The sequence below is a fragment of the Erigeron canadensis genome, chromosome 3 (genome assembly GCF_010389155.1).
Source record: "Erigeron canadensis isolate Cc75 chromosome 3, C_canadensis_v1, whole genome shotgun sequence".
In the NCBI taxonomy this organism is placed as follows: domain Eukaryota; kingdom Viridiplantae; phylum Streptophyta; class Magnoliopsida; order Asterales; family Asteraceae; genus Erigeron; species Erigeron canadensis.
Genome location: NC_057763.1, coordinates 41,902,839 through 41,921,250, shown reverse-complemented (window position 1 = coordinate 41,921,250; position 18,412 = coordinate 41,902,839). Strand labels below are relative to the sequence as shown.

Below are 18,412 nucleotides of genomic sequence, written 5' to 3'. Positions count from 1 at the left end.
ATAGTTAAGAAGATCTTTAAGCTATTTTGTTAGAATGATTAATCATTTCCCTTATAAGAAATGTTCAATTTTTTGGCAGAGAAAACACACCTCAAACACAGAGCGACGCAAATGTCAACACGTGGTTTACCACTCAGCTAATAACTTATAGTGTTATGTCAAAAGAGAGAAAAACTTCATTCCTCTCCATTTTATGCCCCCATTGTTGGTTGCACCAAATGGTGAGTCACTTTCATCGTTTCACAAAACATCATTGGCACGGGTAGGGCTGAACAAAAACCGAACCGAAAACCGAAAAAACCAAAAACCATTGGTTTTGGTTTTTTAAAAATCGAAAGTTATGGTTCGGTTTTGGTTTTTAATGAAAAACCGAACCATAAAAACCAAAACGAACAAAAATATATATTATTTACTTTATTTTATTTTCATACCATATTATTATTAATTTTTGGTAAGTATGTTAATATATTTGCATTTTTAGGTGTATATAATAATATCATTTATATGTTTTAAGTGAAAATACACAACAAGATTGATTTGTTTTATTAATTGTATAATTAAACAACGCATAAAACATATAAACGGTTATATATTAAATTTGTTTGAAATTTGTACAATTTACTTTAGTGGATTTATTGTCATTGTTGTAGTGTTATTTTTATTAATATTGTTTTGAAAACTTGTTGAAATTAAATATGGTGTAATTATAGGATATAAACTTATAAACTTTTCAAGCTTAATTAGACCCAAACCACAAGTGGTTAAAAACCGACTAAAACCGAAAAACCGAACCGAAAAAACCAAAACTCAATGGTTTTAGTTTTCAAAAACTGAATTATGACGGTTCGGTTTCGGTTTTAGTCAAAAACCGAACCAAATCGAACCGTACTCACCCCTAGGCACGAGTTTATCTTCGAGCTCATCGGCTGACTTGGTCTAGTAAGACGATTCGATCATTGAGTGGAAAGTTCGGGTTTCCTTCTATGTCGTTTTGCTTTCACGAGTTTTGCTTTCACTACTTCGACCAGGAACCAAAATAAAGAGTCAATACAACAACAACCAATAAACGAAAGTTGCACCGAATAAAAATAAAAAACGTTGTTTGAAAAAAAACAAAATTAACGAATAAAAAGCCGATCGGATATAGCTGGTTTTCCGCGAAATCTATTTCAGTAGAGCGTATGATGTCGATGGCCCGAGGTTAGTTTTCAAAGTTTCAAATTTCTTTTAAACCTTTTGCCTTTTTAAATGTACATGTTCATTTTTTTTTACCGTCAATCTATGTTACTTCTACAACTAAGCTACATAAATGTCTAGAATGTGATCTAAGACTTTCGAAATCCTTGTCAATCATCCATTTCTATACATGTAGGAAGTGAAAATCGTACTCAGATGAATTTTTCTTAAAGTCAAATACCTTACTAATAAATCACCAACCTCATTGGCACATATTCAATAGTTTTGAGTCATAAACTTACAATTAATCTCCAAATTCACACCAAAAATGATCAAACACCTATGTATGTAACATATAAAATAATGTAACCATAAAAAGATATAATATCAACTATAACAATCATTATTTGATTTTTTTTTTTTTTATTCAAACGAGTTTGTGACTCACCTCGACTTGGACTGAGTCACATCCTTACTTGCAAGTCAAAGTTAAAATCATGAGCTTCATTTTTATGGTTTAACTCGACTTTGACTCTTAAAAATGTACTCAATCACCCTTAAGAGTCTAACTCCATGCCCATAACCACAAGCTCCAATTTTTCCATAATGTCGTCGTGCCTTACATGTTCCTAACTTCCCACTCAACTCCGTGGGTCCATCCTGTTCTTTTTCTTTCTTCCTTTCTTTCTTTCTCCCCTACCTATTTCCTCGTGTTCAATCTCTATAGAATGTCTTGATTCTTTGCATTTGCCCCATCCCTGTCATTTTCCAATAGAACACGATTTAATAATTATGTAGAGTCTCCAAATCTCCATGTCTCTTCACGTTTAACTTGCTCTACATTGATTAATCATAAAAGAGTAATATCCACAATACCATTTAGTCATTATCTACAATTTATGTTTTACTCACTTACGCATTATATAATAAAATACATTTGTTGTGTATATGGCTAAAATATATTGTGAAAATATTACCACCCATATCATATCATTGAATTAGGCGTCAGATATTTTGATATATTACAAAAGATTTCTAATTTAAGTATTTTCAGATTAAAATTAGAGATTTAGAGGCCTTTAAACGTCCAAATTTAATCATGGATGAGTTGTATTATTTAAGTCAAAATTTTGTTCTTTTTAGTCTTTAGATAAACTGAACAAGAAAAAACTTGTTTGTTTATCAATTTATTTAAATTTGTCCGTACTCTATGAAGTTTTGGATAATCGTGGTTTGATTAAATTTGTCCGTACTCTATTTTTGTGATTCTTTTTCATTTTATAGATATATGTAATGTAATGCTTATTTCAAGATTGGTGTATAAGACTAGGTTTTTCAATATATAAAAAGATCAATCAGATTTTCATTTGTGACTTGTCAAATACAAGGTGCAAATCGATACGTTTGTCAAACCAAAACCAAAATTTTGCTTCGGAGAATTATATATAAAAAAAATTCTCTTTTCTAGAACAACAAAATTTATTCTTACCTTTACAGAGTTCCAAGTGTTATTACTGCTTACCAAAAAAAAAGGAAAAAAGTTCCATTTTACAACTTTTAATTTAACTAACGAGTTAAGACGTTAGTTATGCTTAGGGAAAAAAAAACTGCCTATTTTGATTTCATAAGACTAAAAATAATGTGAAAAGTAGATAATATATAATGTATAAGTAACCAAGTTATAAAGCATACTTTAATATATATTTTGTACTTTGTAATTTACTTACATATATACATACTTTTTTTTCCATCTAGCTAAAAAAAGCATACATTTAAATACATAACTCAAACAAACATATTAATTCTTAGAAAACATAGTTTGGGAATTAACTCCAAAAATATTATGAAAATCTAGATATAGATGGCAAAATGGTATTTTCAGTTTTTACCAAACATTTCATTCATATATTATCGGTCCAAGACAATCCAATTGTATCATGTAATGATTAAAAATTCAAAATCACCATCCACTCTCGTCACTATCGTTGGGTGGTGGGATATAGAAGTTTCCACATCACAAACTATCGAGTGTTTCAGTAGTTGATGTAATTTTTTTGTTTGCAATCTTTTATCAACTATATAAATAACGGGATAATTTATATGATGTTAATATTATCTAGTCTAATCATGTTTCCTCACAAACTTTACAATTCAAAGAGACTATTTAACATATGTGAAATTGATACAAGCGAATCATCCTAACGTTAATATTATATAACAATTTCTCTATAAACAATTATCTTTTAAATTATATGTCTAACTTTAAAAAGCTAAAAAATATATAAAGAAATTATAATACCCAAAAACCAGAAACAATTATCTTTTAAATCATCCTAACGACGGTATGGTATTGGCGGCGGCAAAGGTTAATAGTGGTGTTGGCGATGTGGTTATTATTGTAAAAAAAATTAATGTAAGAGGGATAGTGTAGTTATTTTAGGAGTTGATGTGTCTATGTTGTAAATTATTTCATTAAGGGTATTATATGGTTTTTTTGCATGGGAATATTTTTGTGAGGGGAGGTGATATCTGTACCACAAACTTTGATATATCTACCACTATTATGCAATACTGACTTGTACAGTCAGTTATAAAACTTGTACAATTTGGTAGATGAATAAAAATTATGGTAAGTTTATCATTTCTTTTTTGTGAGGGAGAGTGTTGAAAAGTGTTAAATTAAAGAGTGTGATAATTTTTATATAATAGTGTAGATGTAGATAACTACCTACCTACACAAATCAATGAGAAGTCCAATAATTTTAGATGAATCCCCAAGGACCCTAACAACCAAACCCAACAGAATGCATAACCACTTAAGATAGAAAATATGAAAATAGACAGACTATGACTTTATGTCTCTACCAACTCACAAACCTGCTTGAATCTCAAACCAAACGGTTTTAGCACACAATCAAGCCGAGTGGTGGCATGAGTGCACGGCAAGATGTGGAGAGTGGAGACAACTAACATAGAAAAACCCAAGATTTTATGAACATCGCATGCTAGAAAAAAAAGTTAAAAACCTCTTGCCAAACCTGACCCTTGTTGAAACATGCAAAATACAAGCATACCCATCCATAATTATTTCAAACTGCCTCAAACCGCAACCTAAAATCATCCTCAAACCAGCCAAAACAACGATACAACCGACTTGGAACGTGACTACAAACTACCAAAAAGGCATGCCACCATTCCACCACAAATCGACATACCAAAACCATCACAAACTACTACCTGACTTAGTGACTTGGACCCGGATATAAAACTAAAGGGTAAAAGTATATGAGAAAAAGGAGATGAAGGTATAACGCAGGGGAGAGAATGAAAGGGACCACAGGCAAAATGGCCGGAGAGGGAAAAATGTCACCTACAAAATTGACGTGCACTTGAAAGTGGAGCACAAACTCTAAGCTGTGCCTAAGATCTGAAAAAGATATTTAGGCATGAACAAAATTGAGAACTTGAAAACCGAATCAAGGTAGTTTGGCTTGACTAGAGAAAAAAGTGGTACAGCTATAAACAAATTTGTTAAAGCAATATGCCTCACATTACAAGTCGTACGCTCAGCTTTGTTGAGTATTTTAATATGTACTGATCAAGAAATGATTAGTAGAGTTTGAAAAGTCGGTCTTGCAAGTTTCCGTTTTGTACTTTGTTATTTCATATAGTTATATTAAAAGTAGAACCTATCTTTTACATAGAAAATAACTTGGGTGGCTCATACCCAATAACCAAGCTGAATATTCTTATTCTATTATATTATAGGGAGTATAAAACTCAATTTTCATCCCCGATTCTCCTTCCAAAGGTCGCAATACACAATTACAAAGATATGCGAAAAGAATATAGACCCAAATGTAAAACTAAGCCAAGACTTCATTTGGACTCGAAAGCAAGCATTTCCCTTGCTTGACATTCTAAACATCCAAAGGGACCTAAATAACTGTAGATAACTTCTGGCTATGAGTAGTTCAACTTCAAAGTATTTGATCAATAATATGAGATACCCAGGACCCATGTGTTAAGACAAACTCGTTCTTTGCAAAGTGGAGTGCAGTGAAACTTTACAGCTTCGATAAAGCAGGAGTTGGGGGCGGTCTGGCCTTCCTTAATAAGCCCTCTTGAGTTATAGATGCAACAAGCTGGATACAAACATAAATAAAAGAGGTTATATGGTATCCACACTTTCGTTTTGAGGTCAAAAGCTGAACTTCTTTACATTAAAATCAAAGTGTTATTGGTTCTACAGTATATTGCCGTAAACCAACAAGATGTTTAAGGCCCGGCTTTAAATTTGCCACCCCATCAACCCCAGAAGAAGGTATCACTCTACAGACTACAAGTGGTGCATATCCCAAAAATCTAGACTGAATTTAATTATGTTACATAAAAGCTACCTGTTCATGATTTGTACCATCATCCAAACAACAGATTATATAGTTTTAAAGAAACTTTTAACTACCAACTACATAAAAGTTAAAGTGATATCAAAATCAATCATATGAAATAGAATCTTTCGAAATGAGAACGTTGCATTATCAGTAAGGGCTAACACTGTCTCTTAAAGATTCTTTTTAAAGGCAATAGCATCCAAAACTTTACCTTGATAGCATGTGAAATACACTCATGTAAAAAATGTATAAGGATGACATCACATACCTCCCCTTTTCTGTTGAACATTTCCCCACTGACAAATCCACGGGCATTGTATGCAGTAGGACTTGTTATCTAGGAGACAATTAGTGCTTATATCAAACAGTAAGGAAGCCATATAGTAAGAAAAACAACAAACAAGAGTTCTCGTTTTGCACTTACCACAAACAGTAACCACTCGTCAGCTCTGATAGGCCGGTGAAACCACATCCTTAATGAAAAAAGAAGTTAATTAAATAAGAATGCCATGGGTGCAACACCAATATTTTGTTTTAAGACAGCCTAAGTGCAGTGGTGCATCATTTATTGGTCTAAAACTACTACCCAAGCAACTTGCAGGCCAGACTCAGCTAGAGACACAAAGTTGAAATTCTGACATCCACAGCAAACTACAACTTCGGCCGCATGACGTATCAGTCTTAAAGCTAGGAAGTAATGGAGCTTTTACTCCATGATAGAAAATAGGAATGGTTTAATAACTCTGGTCAGCTTAAAGTTGAAGAATAATTAATTTGGATTAAGGTTTATCGTGTATCAAACATTCATGAGTTCAGAAAAAGATTTAGGTGCATTAAACTGTATCCGACTTGGTGATCGTGTATATCCAACTTTCAAACCGTCTATTATGTGTATCAAATTTCAGTTCATGCCGTTGTATGTATCCATTACCTCTTCATCAGGTAATCAATATTTTTTTGTTCAAATGGCATCCATATAAGTTGCCACTTCATCAAAACAGGCACCAAATAACCGGTTTATAAGTTATACATGAACAGATACACACACTAGCAAGTTTGGAAGTTGGATACAAACAATAGGATATATGACACATTGGATACATTGTTGTGCACTTAGCCCTATAAAACAACCATGTGTCATTACAAGGAACTAGCATAATACCGGCATTATGCGGTACAGTGGATTGTTTTTGGGTAGTTTTTTGGTAATTTTTTATTTAAAACTAAATTGAAATTTAGATGCCAAAACAAAAAACTGAAAGAAACCTTTTGAACATACACAAGGAAATAATAACATTTCTTTTAATAGTTAAAGCTACTGGATACTTACGAGTGATCCAAGCTAATAGAGGTAGTCTTTATATCCTTTCCGCGATGAGGATTCAGACTGACACTTAAAAATATCAGATCTGAGGTGTATGCTGCAACACATCTGCAGAATATATAATTTCCAGATGCTTGATAAATAAGTGTGTTCTCTGCAAATTACATTGGAGCCAAAATCTTATAAGGGGCATTTTAGTGTAGACCTTTACAAGTGACTACTCACCTATGCAAAGCCTCATCATCTGAGAGTTTTCCTTTCGCTCTAAACCAGTACCTCAAACTGCATTTATAAAAAAACATGTTGAAGAATGGCCATAAAGTGCGTGCATATATGCAGTATAAAATGAAAGATATGGTTTCCATGACCAGATACTGACCTTGCAGGACGTTTATCGTAGTTGGTTGAATTACTAGGCTCACAAAACCTTATATCGATGGGCCAAGGAATAAACTTTGCTGTGGCAACTTTGTTGCGGTAAGTCCTGTAACAAATGTGGTTCTTAAAAACCTTGTGGGTGGTACTAGGGTTTCATAATAAAAGAGGTGGCAATGTTGACCCATTAACTCAAGTATGGGCCGATTCAGGTTATGATTTTATCTATAATGAGTCAAAACATACAATATAAAATATAATAAATAGAAATAAAAAGCTTGAATGGGAATGGCTCAAACAGGTCTAAAGTCGCTCAAAGCGTATTTTTAATACATAAAACCTCCTAAATCTTCATTTATATAATTACGTTATATCATATTACGGTATCTGTAATTATATATGCCCATGAGAGAAAAGTTTTCTGAATCACCCTGGCGTGTAGACCGAAATCAGCCAATTTGACATGGACCTGATGCGCAACCCATCTACTTGCTCATTTTGTCTCTGCTAAAATTATGCAACTTTCATTAAAGAAGAAAACAAGCTTACCTCGGAAGACGGGGATCAGTGAGGCGCCTCTCCCGCAAATCTTCCATAGATAGAAGCTGTATATATCAGTGTTAGTCCTAATCTGATAATAGTCTTATAGCTAGAACCACTTGATAAGATCGTAGCACATAGTTTTGGTACCATTTCTGGATCAGGGACAGCAGGCATTGACGATAACTGGTGATCAAACCCTACTTCTTCCTTCTATAAAATAGAAACCCATGTAACAAATAGAAAGAATTAAATCAGCACCACTGCAACTAACAATCGACATATGAATTTATGAGCAATGAAAATGAAACAGAACTGATTATCTTGAAAAAGAAAAGGTCATCAACAGCAATGGTTCTAACAACATACGAAATTAAATTGAGTGAAGGTAGAAAGCTATACATAAAGTTAAAAGAAAAGGAAAAAAAAAAGAAGGTATAATACATCCATAGTTTTATAAACCAAAAGCCAATGAAATGGACATACAGAACACAAATAATACATCCTATCCTGTTTAACGCATCCCGGATTAAAGTTATAAAATTGAAAAAGAAAGGCAAGCACACGAATTATATTAGCATTAATTTGTTTGATGTAGATATATAGGTCGCTAAAGTCGACGCTTCAACATAGAAACTGCATCCTTTTTAAACATTTTTAGTTGTAACTTGTAAGTCCTTTTTACTATTTGAATTTGTCCTGATTGTCCATTATAACTTCGTACTAACATTAACTATATAATAATCAGCTTGTAAATGCACCATTATACACCTTAGTATATACACCTACTTAGAATCTGAAAGTCATAGAAACAACTGCACCAGTCAGCAAAAAGACATGTTTTTAACACAAAGGTACCTGAAATGATGCTATCATTGTGAATACCACAGTTCCCTTCTGTATTGCATCTATCCTTCGAGTAGCAAAGCTATTGCCATCACGTACACGATGAACATGGTATATAATTGGGACTGCAAGCATATGTGTGTCAGAGTAGTCTCAATTTCTCTCAAAGCTTGTCTTCAAAGATATATGTGGGGATTTTACCACTATGAAGTTATATATAATATAAACAAGAAGATTTTCAAAATATAAATATCAATAAAATATTATATGTATATATATATATATATATTCAAATGACTATTGTAACATGTACAAAACAATATAAAACACGGGGTAACAAATCATATAGCTCATAGAGTTGCTCATAATCCCAGCAAGATGAAGAACCAAAACTTACTTTCAAGATCCCCAACAAGAAGGAAGTACGCATGTAAGCTATGAACAATCTTAAGTGAATCAACAGTTTTTGATGCTGCAGCCAATGCCTGCATATTGCCAGTTATTGAGCGAAAAAATATATAAATTATCTGCCCAAATGAATGGGAGCATTATATACAACTAGGAGATTATTGATGATAAAAGGCAAGTGCATGACTAAAACTTATCAGGAAAAGGCCTGCAAATAATTATTTAAAAAATCTTATCTGGTTGCAATTTGATAATAGTTGATTAATAAAAGTATCCAGCGTTACTTGTCATCCAACTACATTCCCATATAGCTAACTATACTTTCCCAACTAACTATTCATATCATATGTCTAGCACATAAGCTATGTTGTAACTAAACAATGAAATGTTCACTTTTTTGGACAGCATATATTACTACTGACTTTAAGAAACATTTGTTATTTGTTTAATTGAACTAATGGACTTCTTTAACCTTTTAAATTTGAAACCTAAAGTTTAAATGGTTTCAGACCCTCATTTGAATTACATTCATAAAAAGGTTTATGAATGTAAATCAAATGAATTAAATGGATTGACATTTCATAAAAGAATTAAAGGACTAATACATTATGACTAATACCTGTCCGATGAACTGCCCTCCAAAAACTTTCCCAAATCTTGGAGCATCAGGCAATGTGATCCCTTTAAAAATGTTGACCTTCAAATAAACCAGAACATGTATAAGATATGTTTGCTTTACGAATGCATAACAGAAACAAGATATTCACTTGTGCTGTTGCTAAGGAATAACATATTGCAGACCCTATCCATCTAAAATACCACGCACAAATATATGAACTTCACAAATTTTAATTACATACTTCTATAGGCTCAAGATGCAATATGCTCTCGACGAGTGAGCATGATTCGAGCGATTGCTCTGCACTCCAGATTGACTTTGACTGTAACAGATTGCAATGCTCATGGGGCAGCACCAAGCAGGTCAGCTGTCACAACACAAAAAAAGTATCAGAAGCCTCGATCAAGGAATCTGTTCAGAAAGCAGCTTAAGACATGTTTCAAGACTATAAGTGGCGAAATGGTCGGATTGGGTAATGTGTCAAAACAAGTAGTTTACGATACACGCTGAGCTTTTTTTGTTAATGAATTAATAGTGTGTCAAACATGATGACAAAATCTATACCATTTCAGCAATACTCTTACCTTTTTATATAGAATGACTAAAAAGGTACTATGCTTTTAATGGGTAGCCCCATTCATATGTAATTAGGTCAAAATTGTCATGACAAACAAACAACCCGAGGGGAAAATATAGCATAAATATGCATGTACCTTAGTCAGGGCAATGACATCTGCTTGCTGGAGAGAAACTGCCACAGCTGCAAGAAGGTTAGATCATTAAACAATTAGTTTGAAGACAGAATGTTCGAGAAACAAGTATCATAGATATATCTAAAATTCTCATAAAGCTTCAAGGTTGTGTATCAACAGAGCATAATGTAAACAAAAACCACCACATAATGCCTATATAAGGCTCTGTGAATCATCTTTGAATAGATGAAACTTAAGACAATATTCTCATTGAGCTAAAACCCTCATCAAAGGATTATAAATGAACGCATTGCAGTTTCGTCAGATTATCGATATTTACACTGAACTAGAATGAGAGGGGGGGGGAATTATACTAAACAGATATAGTCTATATAAAAGCATATATATGATGAAGATACATCAGATTTTCACCGTTGCCAAAGTAGTCATAACGTTTAAGTTGGAACTCCGGTCGATTATGCTCATCCGTATGGAAACACCCAGAGACCTCTGCCTGCAATATATTTAGTTAACCATACGCCCATACCCACAATTCAAAGCTATACCAAAATACAAGTCACACAAGTCCAAACCTACCTCGCCTTCCCATATAAAGTAAATTCCATTCCCGGCCTCTCCTTCCCGAACAACATACTCTTGAGGATCTTGAAAAATGAGCATCACAAGTAACAAGTCAGTAGAGTCTAATAAGGATAGCCAAAAGTAGGGATACATTCAGGATCTCTCATTCTTATAAAATGATGCAAAAAAGCGCCCTAAATTAATTAAATCATCCAAATAACAATATTACGGGAAAGCAACGAACATATTCTCTATCACCGACAATTATAGAAAACTTAAAATGGAATCGACTCCAAGCAAATCCATGTATTCCAAACTATGTTTTGTTTTCAAGCAAAGTGTCAGTCATAGCACCAGTCTCATAAATGGATTTCAGGTTATAAACCCGAGTATAACTTTGAATTATCCGTTTGTAGATTTTGTGTGCATCACATTTTCACAGCTTTTGCGAAAAAAACCGATTTTTCTTTTTCTTATGCTTACGATTCGAAATTTGATCCGTTTTTACGCTATCACAATAGCTCACCTAAATTATCATTAATTAGGGTCAAATAAATCATGAAATTCACATCATCATCATCAGTAAAAAAAAATATATAGGGAAAGACAGAGTTATATAAGGTAGGAAAGGAAGTAAAGGTAAAATATAATTACCGTAATGTTTAACAGTAACAACACGAGCGATTTTACGGAGAGAGGAGCTGGGAAGCCTCTGAAGCAACGCCACACATCCCAAAAACTCGATCACTGTTCCCAAATCATCATTCATTCGTAATACAACATTTATTGTTATTTATTAAAAAAATTGAAATTGGAATTGAAAAATCGAAATAAAATAACTAGGATGATAGAAAGGAATGAAGGAAGGAGTGAGTGTACCTGCTTCCGTGCTGAACATCATTTGTTTCAACGGTTGGGTTTGACCACACCACAACTCCTCTGCCTTTCTTTTTTTTTCTTTTTTTCTCCAAATCAAATGATTGTTTTGATTGTGTATTTGTGTTTTTATTTTTTTATTTATATCTATTGTCGCTAAAGAACAAAAACATACCCCAACGCTGCCGTAAACTTTGACTTATTATTATTTCTTTCATACTTGATTACTCACGTGTTTTATTTGCACACATTCTTTTATTGACTTGTCACGTAAACCAAGTAAAGTTGCAAGTTTGGTATCACTCGTAACAAAAAGTCAGAAACCGAGACCGTGCTAACACCGAAATCAGGACCAAAGTATCAAATTTGATATATTACCGAGTTCATTAATTTTCACATTATAAACCAAGTTGCAAATTCGCTATTAGGATTTAAATATATTTTGTTTAAAATTTAGAGTTAGCTAGTGAATGTGTAAACAACAAACAATTTGCAAATATTCAAAAACAACTCTCTTACTAAAGCTCCAATTACACTCGAAGCAATTAACGCATAAACCATTACTTCGATGACACTATTATTTTTAAACTTTATTCAAGTGCCCATATATGTATGTAATAAACATAAACTACCGAATTCGTGATGATGGTAAGTGATTTGATCGTTGTGATAATTATAACTAGTGTAGTTTGGGCCCCGCTTTGTGGGCACCGATTTCAGTATATTAGTTGAGAACATAAAAGCAAAAGACTAAAAAGAAAAAAAAGAAAACCCATACGGGATTCGATATGGTAAATCCAAATACTTATGTAAGGTATAAGATGAACCAATAGAAGGAAACGCAAAACCAAAAAAAAATGTGCAAGAAACTAAGAAGAACTAAAAGAAAAAAAAAACTGAACGGGATCTAATATGTCAAAATCAGAGTAGTAATGCGGGATGTAGGCGGGTCAAAAGAATAGTGTCACGTAGTGGTGGTTGAGAAAACAAATGCAAAAAAACTATGAAAAAAAACCAAGAAAAAACCCGGATGGTTGAGAAAACAAATGCAAAAAAACTATTAAAAAAACCAAGTAAAAACTGAAAGAAAATAATCTCAAACAGGATTCGATATGACAAAATTCAAATAATGATACGGGGTATAAGATGAACCAATTAAAGTAAACACAAAAGCTAAAAGAAATTAATCAGAAACCAAGTAAAATAGGTCGAACGGAATCCGATATAGCAAAATCCGAAACAGAAAGGAAAAAAAATCCCAAACGGGATCCGATATATCAAAATTCAAATAACACGGGGTATAAGATGAACCAATAGAATAGAAAACAAAAGCAATAAAAATGTCCAAGGTGCCAAAAAAATTAAAAAAAAAAACTCAAATGGGATCCGATATTGCAAAATCCGAATAATAATGCGGAAGGTACGTGGACTAATAGAACAGTGTCATGTGGCGGTGACATTTTTCATTGGCACCACGTTTAATGATATTAATATTATAAAATTACACGATTATCATTATGGTTGTGTATTCCCTTTCTAACCATTCAGATTTTCAAATTTTGAAAATATTTCTATACAACCAACACACCATAAGCACGAGGAAAGTTAGTACCAAATGATAAATTTATATCATTTATTTTCTCTAACTTTTAGAATAACTACAATAATTTTTAAAAATAAAAAATAATTATAATAAAAAGAAGTTTCCATAGATAAAACTAAAAATTTCATGTAAACCACGGGGACCAAAAGTGTAATTAAAAACAAAAATAAAAGAAAATAAACAGCCTGAGAAATCCAGAATGGGGAGTGGTTATTTGTGGATTTGACCGTACCATTAACTAACCGACCCATTGTTAATAGTTATATCTATCAATCTTCATCAAGGATTTCGCTATCCATAGTTCAATCAACCGACCGATGGATATACGTCAAAATACATAGTTGTTTGGTGGTAAGTATTCTTCCTTCACGTACCTTTGTGATTATCATAATTATTATACGATTCATTATTATTATTGTTATTGTGTATCCTTGTGTTTGTGACAAGAAGCACATACGTACATGATACATGTACATTTTTTTAAACCTTAGTTTGTGGTACGTGATGATCGTAGGTAAACAACACTTGGCTACGTTTGTTAGTGATAACAGTTAGCTTTTTTTGGGTTGGGTTGCTTATAAATAATATTTATTGATAGGATATTCTGCAATTTTATCTGCATGGGTATCCGCAAGAAGATCAGGTACTTGATCGTCTTCAGATAATTGAAAATTGTTATCTGTTTTATTTTTGATGATATGATTTCCAATTACTAATTTTGAGTTTGCAACTCGCGATCAAACAGTAAGAATAACAAGGGTGGTATTTCAGCACAAAAGCGGATGACTACTGCAAAAGTATCTTCTCAGGTGATACATTGATCTCTCATCTTAATTAGCGCACAATTTTCTCTGATTGTAATTGCAAACAAATTAAATTCACTTTTTAATTAAAAAAAAAAAACAGTGGTTTTATGTCACATTCTTATGTGTTTTAATTAAACTCCCCGGCAAATCAGAAATGGTCTTCATACTCTGGATTCTGGCAATACTTGACTCTGTCACTCGGCTTGCAAAATCAAATGACTTGATATAATATGTTCCCCTGTTGATTGTTCATATTCTAAATCAATATTCCACATACGAGTTAATCAGTTGTTATGTGGTGATTTTCATTTTGATTTACTTCTTCTATATATGTTTCTTCAGCTCGATCGAGAGCAAATTTTCCAAGATGCATATTACACCTTCCCAAAATGTTCCTGACAGTACTCGGGTGAAAACGAATCATGATATTAGGCATGCCTTTTATAAGGAACTTGGTATGCATTAATACGCCGGCCTCTTCTTATTTTTAACAAACATACTGTAGATATATAATACGTCATCTGCCATCAACCTATATTTTATAGGTCTCGAACCTCAACTTCCAGATCTTTTATACAACAGAGTGCAGAAAGTAGTTGAAGCCGTTCAGGATATGGAAATGAATGGGAAAACTATATAGGGCTGCTGAGATTAAATTGACAAAGGCTGAGCAAGAAATTAATTAAGCTGCTTGTTGCGTACTACGATGATGATCTGCCAAGGGGTTGGAAATAGTATGTTCTACACCTACTTTTCTACTTGAAATGTTCCTCGTTTTGTTGTTGCCAACTAATTATTTCATGCATACAATTTAATCTTAGTGAACCCATCATGTTTGTGTAATATCATACATAGTTAAAGAAGCTATAATACAAGATTTCTTTCAGTGAAAGTTGAAGAAATTCTTTGCTTATAGTTATTGAAGACTGATTTAAAATTAATAAATCGTGAAATATTTTAAGGATATTAACGCAATTGTTTGACATTTATAAGCCAAGTTGTGTTGATCTCTAAAAATTAAGTTTTATAAGTTAACGCATTGCAGTTTCGTCAGATTATCGATATTTACATTGAATTAGAATGAGAGGGGGGGAAATTATAATAAACAGCTATAGTCTATATAAAAGCATATATATGATGAAGATACATCAGATTTTCACCGTTGCCAAAGTAGTCATAACGTTTAAGTTGGAACTCCGGTCGATTATGCTCATCCGTATGGAAACAGCCAGAGACCTATACCTGCAATATATTTAGTTAACCATACGACCATACCCACAATTCAAAGCTATACCAAAATAAGCATGATGCAGCGCCTACCTCTTTCCTTAATTAGCAGCGCCTTGATTTTAGAAATTTTTTTTAAAACGCGCGTATTTTAAGGGTGTTTTGTCAAACAAGTTTTCGAAAAAAAAAATTGTACAAACGGGTAAACCGGTATTTGAAATACCGGTTTCAAAATTTTGACCGGAACCTGGTATTTCCATTACCGGTTCCAGAAAGAGGTATTTGAACTTGGTATTAGCATTACCGGTTTCGAACGACGTGCAAGCTTTTTCAGACCAACAGTGAAACATGCATGTTGATTACGACATATCACTGAGAATCCGGTTTTTCCAATACCGGGTTCGAGGTGAGGAAAACAAACGCAGCCAGCAATTTGATTACGACATATACAATAGTTACTCAACATCCCATTATATATTATATAAATATAGTAAACAAAAGTAGATGTAAGAGGATTAGATGGAGATGCCCCACACTTTTGAATGGCGCACAAATAAAACAAATACTCGTATAAGCGTTTTTAACACGTGGGATTCTCTTGTCAAGACATTAAGCTTTTTATCCACCTTCCCCAAGATGATGACGAAACTGTTGAAATCGAAAATGAGGTATTGCTATTTGTTTCACGCGCGATCCTACCACCACCGTTGTGCAGCCTTCAATATCTAGTGAGGATGAGGCTCCTCTCTTCAAAAAGTCACGACTTGATGAATATCAAACCATAAATCTCAGTATGCACCTTTCTACACACTCCTTCATCTTTTTGACAACTACCTCCATCTTGTTTCAATCTCAGTATGCACCTTTCACTTTGATTATCCATAGTACAACTGAGGTCTAAAATCCTATATAAACTAGTTTTGAAACCGGTTTTTGAAAACCCGGTTTCGAAATTTGTGCGAAGGACCACTGTAGCTCCTGTGTACCAGTCACATCACACTGACAGATGTCTGAATCCGGTATTTGAAATACCGGATTCAAAGTTGCTTTTTTGAATCGAGGTCAAAAAGTGAATCCAGTATTTCAAAAACCAGATTCACTGGTTTTATAATTTTTTTTTCGAAAACTTGTTTGACAAAACACCCTTGAAATATGTCCGTTTCAAAAAAAATTTCCTTTCATTTTATTGTCAGAGCCAACTAATACAAGCTGTTTACGTACGGAAGCCCGTGTGGAATCATGACTTCACCCGGCCTTAGGATTTGTTTATTATTATCGTCTGATGTGATAAAATAGTTTGATGCGCGCAGACTTTTTGTAGAAAACTAATTCACATGGCCGGTGACATTTGCCCTCCTAGCTAGCTAGCTTCTTCCATCGTACGTAGTAAACCTTTTACGTACCTATATATATATATATATATTGATTCAACCGCTAGCAAAGTAGCTAGCAAAAGAACCTAGCTAGCTCCTCTGACCTCTGGTCGAACGGAAACGAAAAGTAGCACAAGACACTATATATTGGCCGAATACCCTTTTTATTTATTAAACACATATATGCAAGAGATATATTTTCGTTTTTGGGATGGATATATGGCTAATACATGGCATCACGTACATATATCCTCTATTTATTTATACAAATTAATTATTGAAATTCTTTAACGTACAATTGTTTCTGCCTGACTTATCAACCGACATTAATTAAGGAAACATTACAAGTAATTCGTTACAATTATTTAATATATATAATATTACTAAATATAATAAATTTACTTACTATATATTCAATTAACAAATATATATAGGGTTTTGAAATCACCGTACGTGACTATATATATATTGTCGAATTGTGGGCCGAGATATGTTGGGCCATAGTTCGAAAACAAAAGTTATAGCCATACATTGAGTTTAGCTGATCGACATATATAAATATTGGGGGTGGCCTGGGTTTGAGTCCATTTAATTAATAATAATAATAATAATAATAATAATAATAATAATAATAATAATAATAATAATAATAATAATAATACAATCGAGTAATAATAATTAGGTAAAAACAATATATTTACTGCTGGCTGGTAATGACTCACGAAGAAGTAGTCGTAAAGCAGTCAAAAGAAACCCAAATAAATACAAACCGCGCATGATGAGCTGTTTGATGCATCTTTGGAGAAGAATAAGCGGTGAAGAATTTAATCAATTGAATAATGAAGATGGTCGACATAAGCTATTTATGCTTTATTTTAAATGTTCGATAAGTGATGAGACAGTGATGAATGCTAAAATGTCTTTTGGTGGGATTGGGGTCGCCATTTATGATCCCGAACGTAATCGTTGCGTTTTTGAGTTGCAAAAACCCTTGGGCGTCAATGATGATCGCCATCATCATGTCGTAGAACTAAAACACGGTGTCATATTTTAATTGAAATATTTTAGATATGCTTCATTTAAAATAAATAGATTACTTCTTTATTAATAAAATAGTAAGCTATATTTTAAATCATAATAAAGTAAAATTAATATTAACAATGTCGTAACACCCTGTATTTACAATATATGTATATATATATATATACACACACACAGTTTATATATAACGCCAAGTTTAATCAAATTATCAACAACGGTGTTAAGAAGGTCGGGTTTAGCTCAGGTTAGTGCCGACTTTGGAAACGTCAACCTTTAACATCGATCTGCAATTTTAGAGCATGTGTGACGGAGAAGTTGTGCTCTATTCAATAAAAGAAAATAAATTATCAAAATTAATGATATATAATTTAGCATGTACATATCTTTTCCACATGACTACTGTGATTAATATTATAAAAGAATTTGAAAAAATCATAATATTTTTACATACACCTATATTATCAATGTACTGTACATTTACCAAAACAAGGAAAAAATCTTTTTTCCAACCTCTTATTTTTTCTATTCTA

General features: G+C 33.0%; 1 protein-coding gene across 1 annotated transcript; it reads right to left on the bottom strand.

Annotated features, from left to right (window-relative positions):
* Positions 1 to 4,907: 4,907 nt before the first annotated feature.
* LOC122592905 (acyl-CoA thioesterase 2-like) lies at positions 4,908 to 11,950 on the bottom strand. Its single transcript, XM_043765233.1, has 17 exons — positions 11,836 to 11,950; positions 11,611 to 11,703; positions 10,972 to 11,039; positions 10,807 to 10,888; positions 10,396 to 10,442; positions 9,924 to 10,049; positions 9,683 to 9,760; positions 9,053 to 9,140; positions 8,668 to 8,780; positions 7,960 to 8,022; positions 7,819 to 7,874; positions 7,274 to 7,378; positions 7,120 to 7,176; positions 6,901 to 7,002; positions 5,995 to 6,043; positions 5,839 to 5,907; positions 4,908 to 5,321 (listed from the first exon to the last, which is right to left on the bottom strand). Exons 1-17 carry the CDS (start codon positions 11,855 to 11,857, stop codon positions 5,244 to 5,246), a joined length of 1,296 nt encoding a protein of 431 aa, XP_043621168.1. The 5' UTR covers positions 11,858 to 11,950; the 3' UTR covers positions 4,908 to 5,243.
* Between the last annotated feature and the right edge of the window lie 6,462 nt (positions 11,951 to 18,412).

Bases quoted from the DNA above. Each gene is read 5' to 3' on its own strand.
- LOC122592905 (XM_043765233.1), bottom strand. From the start codon at position 11,857: ATGATGTTCAGCACGGAAGCAG. The intron at 10,443-10,806 runs GTGAAAATCTGA...ACCTTCTTGCAG, and splicing joins TTATGACTACTTTGGCAACG to CTGTGGCAGTTTCTCTCCAG. The intron at 7,177-7,273 runs GTCAGTATCTGG...TTATAAATGCAG, and splicing joins TACGATAAACGTCCTGCAAG to TTTGAGGTACTGGTTTAGAG.